This window comes from Lucilia cuprina, chromosome 3, assembly GCF_022045245.1.
Source record: "Lucilia cuprina isolate Lc7/37 chromosome 3, ASM2204524v1, whole genome shotgun sequence".
Taxonomy (NCBI): domain Eukaryota; kingdom Metazoa; phylum Arthropoda; class Insecta; order Diptera; family Calliphoridae; genus Lucilia; species Lucilia cuprina.
The window spans coordinates 29,082,643-29,084,389 of NC_060951.1; the positions used below are offsets into that span (position 1 = coordinate 29,082,643).

Sequence of the window (1,747 nt, forward strand, 5' to 3'; positions counted from 1 at the left end):
GACTTTTTGGTACTTTTTCGTTCTTCAAAAGGTACAAAAGGTTTTAAACACATCATGGTGAAGGGTATATAAGATTCGGCACAGCCGAATATAGAACTCTTACTTGTTTTCTTTTGTATTTAAAATTCCATGTTATCAAAGCTAATACTATAACATTTTATGTTTATAAATAAACATTTTTATTGGGTTTTCTTATCAAAACTTTAATAAAAAGTCTGCCAAGCTGAAAAAGAAATAATATTATGTTACGTTTTATTTTCTTTACAGACTTTTTGGCAAATTTTGTAAAATGTCAAACGGGCAATTGTATTTGGTGGGTGGTATTGGTTATAATGACCACCTCAATGAGCTGACATCCTTGACGGATATTGATGCGTTTAATGGGGAACAACATAAATGGGAATATGTTGGTGACCTTAATTTAGCCAGGTATGTATTTTCAAGAGTATTTTTTGTACCTACGCCATTAAACACAGGAAAATGAAAATCATTAAAAACAACCGACCAAAGGTTACTAACTAGTTACACAAAACAAAAACATGAGTAATACAACATAAATACATTAAAAAGTCATTAATTAAACGTTTCTTTTTTTTGTCGTAAAACATTTTTTTCTCCTTTGCATAAACAAATGTTATTGATGTTTGTGTTATTGTCATTGCATGTTATAGACATGGTCATGATGTTGCCACACTTAATGATCATTGTATTGTTGTTATTGGTGGAGTGTCAACATTTGAGAAATGTACTTTAAATAAAGTGGAAACATTTTGCACAAAAACACGCAAGTCTCTTAAGAATCTACCGGATTTACCATGGCCAGTGTCCGGATGTGCGGCAGTAACAATAGATTGATGTCAAAATAAATGGAAAAAATGAAATATGTTTTTCTTGTTTTTGTTTTTGCAGTTTTTGAATTGTTTTGTAACAAAACTTTATTTGTTCTTTGTTGTATTGCCGTTATATATACCATTTGTTCAATTGTTGTTGTGCGGATAAAAAATATTTCCTAAATTAAATTTTTATGTTTTAAAAACGTCTAAATATAGGTTTTTCTTTTCCGTTATTTTCAAATAAATTATTAAGAATATGCGTACAAAATGAGAAAAGTTCTTAATAAGTGTTTCTACTTATTTCAAACTTTTCTTGTTTCATTATTTTTGTCCTATTAAACATTTGCACAGTGTGGGTTTGGTGGTTTTATCCTGGTATTTTAGTACTTTTTTCATCTATTTTTAATAATATTTTATAGATATAGACTCAAATGTAGACTAAACTATAAACTAGTCTAGTCTATAGTTCAGTCTATAGTCTAGTCTATAGTCTAGTCTATAGTCTAGTCTATAGTCTAGTCTATAGTCTAGTCTATAGTCTAGTCTATAGTTTAGTCTATAGTCTAGTCTATAGTCAAGTCTATAGTCTAGTCTATAGTCCAGTCTATAGTCTATCAATAGTCTAGTCTATAGTCTAGTCCATAGTCTAGTCTATAGCCTAGTCTATAGTCTAGTATATAGTCCAGTCTTTAGTCAGTTCCAAAGTCTAGTCTGTGGTGTATTCTATAGTCAATTATATAGTCTAGTCTGTAGTTTAGTCTGTAGTATAGTGTATAGTCTAGCCTATAGTCTAATCTATAGTCCATTCTATAGTCTAGTCTATAGTCTTGTCTATAGTCTAATCTATAGTCTAGTCTATAGTCTAGTCTATAGTCTAGTCTATAGTCTAGTCTATAGTCTAGTCTATAGTCTAG

The 1,747-nt window shown here is 29.9% G+C and overlaps 2 protein-coding genes across 2 annotated transcripts in view; both read left to right on the forward strand.

Annotated features, from left to right (window-relative positions):
• Nucleotides 1-270: 270 nt before the first annotated feature.
• On the forward strand, nt 271-1,038 carry LOC124419078. The gene is made up of 2 exons (XM_046947350.1): nt 271-429; nt 672-1,038. Exons 1-2 carry the CDS (start codon nt 290-292, stop codon nt 853-855), a joined length of 324 nt encoding a protein of 107 aa, XP_046803306.1. The 5' UTR covers nt 271-289; the 3' UTR covers nt 856-1,038.
• Nucleotides 1,039-1,100: 62 nt separating this feature from the next.
• LOC124418981 overlaps nt 1,101-1,747 on the forward strand; it is a 2,750-nt gene continuing 2,103 nt past the window's right edge. The window contains exon 1 of the mRNA XM_046947027.1: nt 1,101-1,109. Coding sequence (XP_046802983.1) covers nt 1,101-1,109 — 9 coding nt within the window. The remainder of the gene's footprint in view (nt 1,110-1,747) is intronic.

Bases quoted from the DNA above. Each gene is read 5' to 3' on its own strand.
- LOC124419078 (XM_046947350.1), top strand. From the start codon at position 290: ATGTCAAACGGGCAATTGTATTTGGTGGGTGGTATTGGTTATAATGAC. The intron at 430-671 runs GTATGTATTTTC...TGCATGTTATAG, and splicing joins GGTGACCTTAATTTAGCCAG to ACATGGTCATGATGTTGCCA.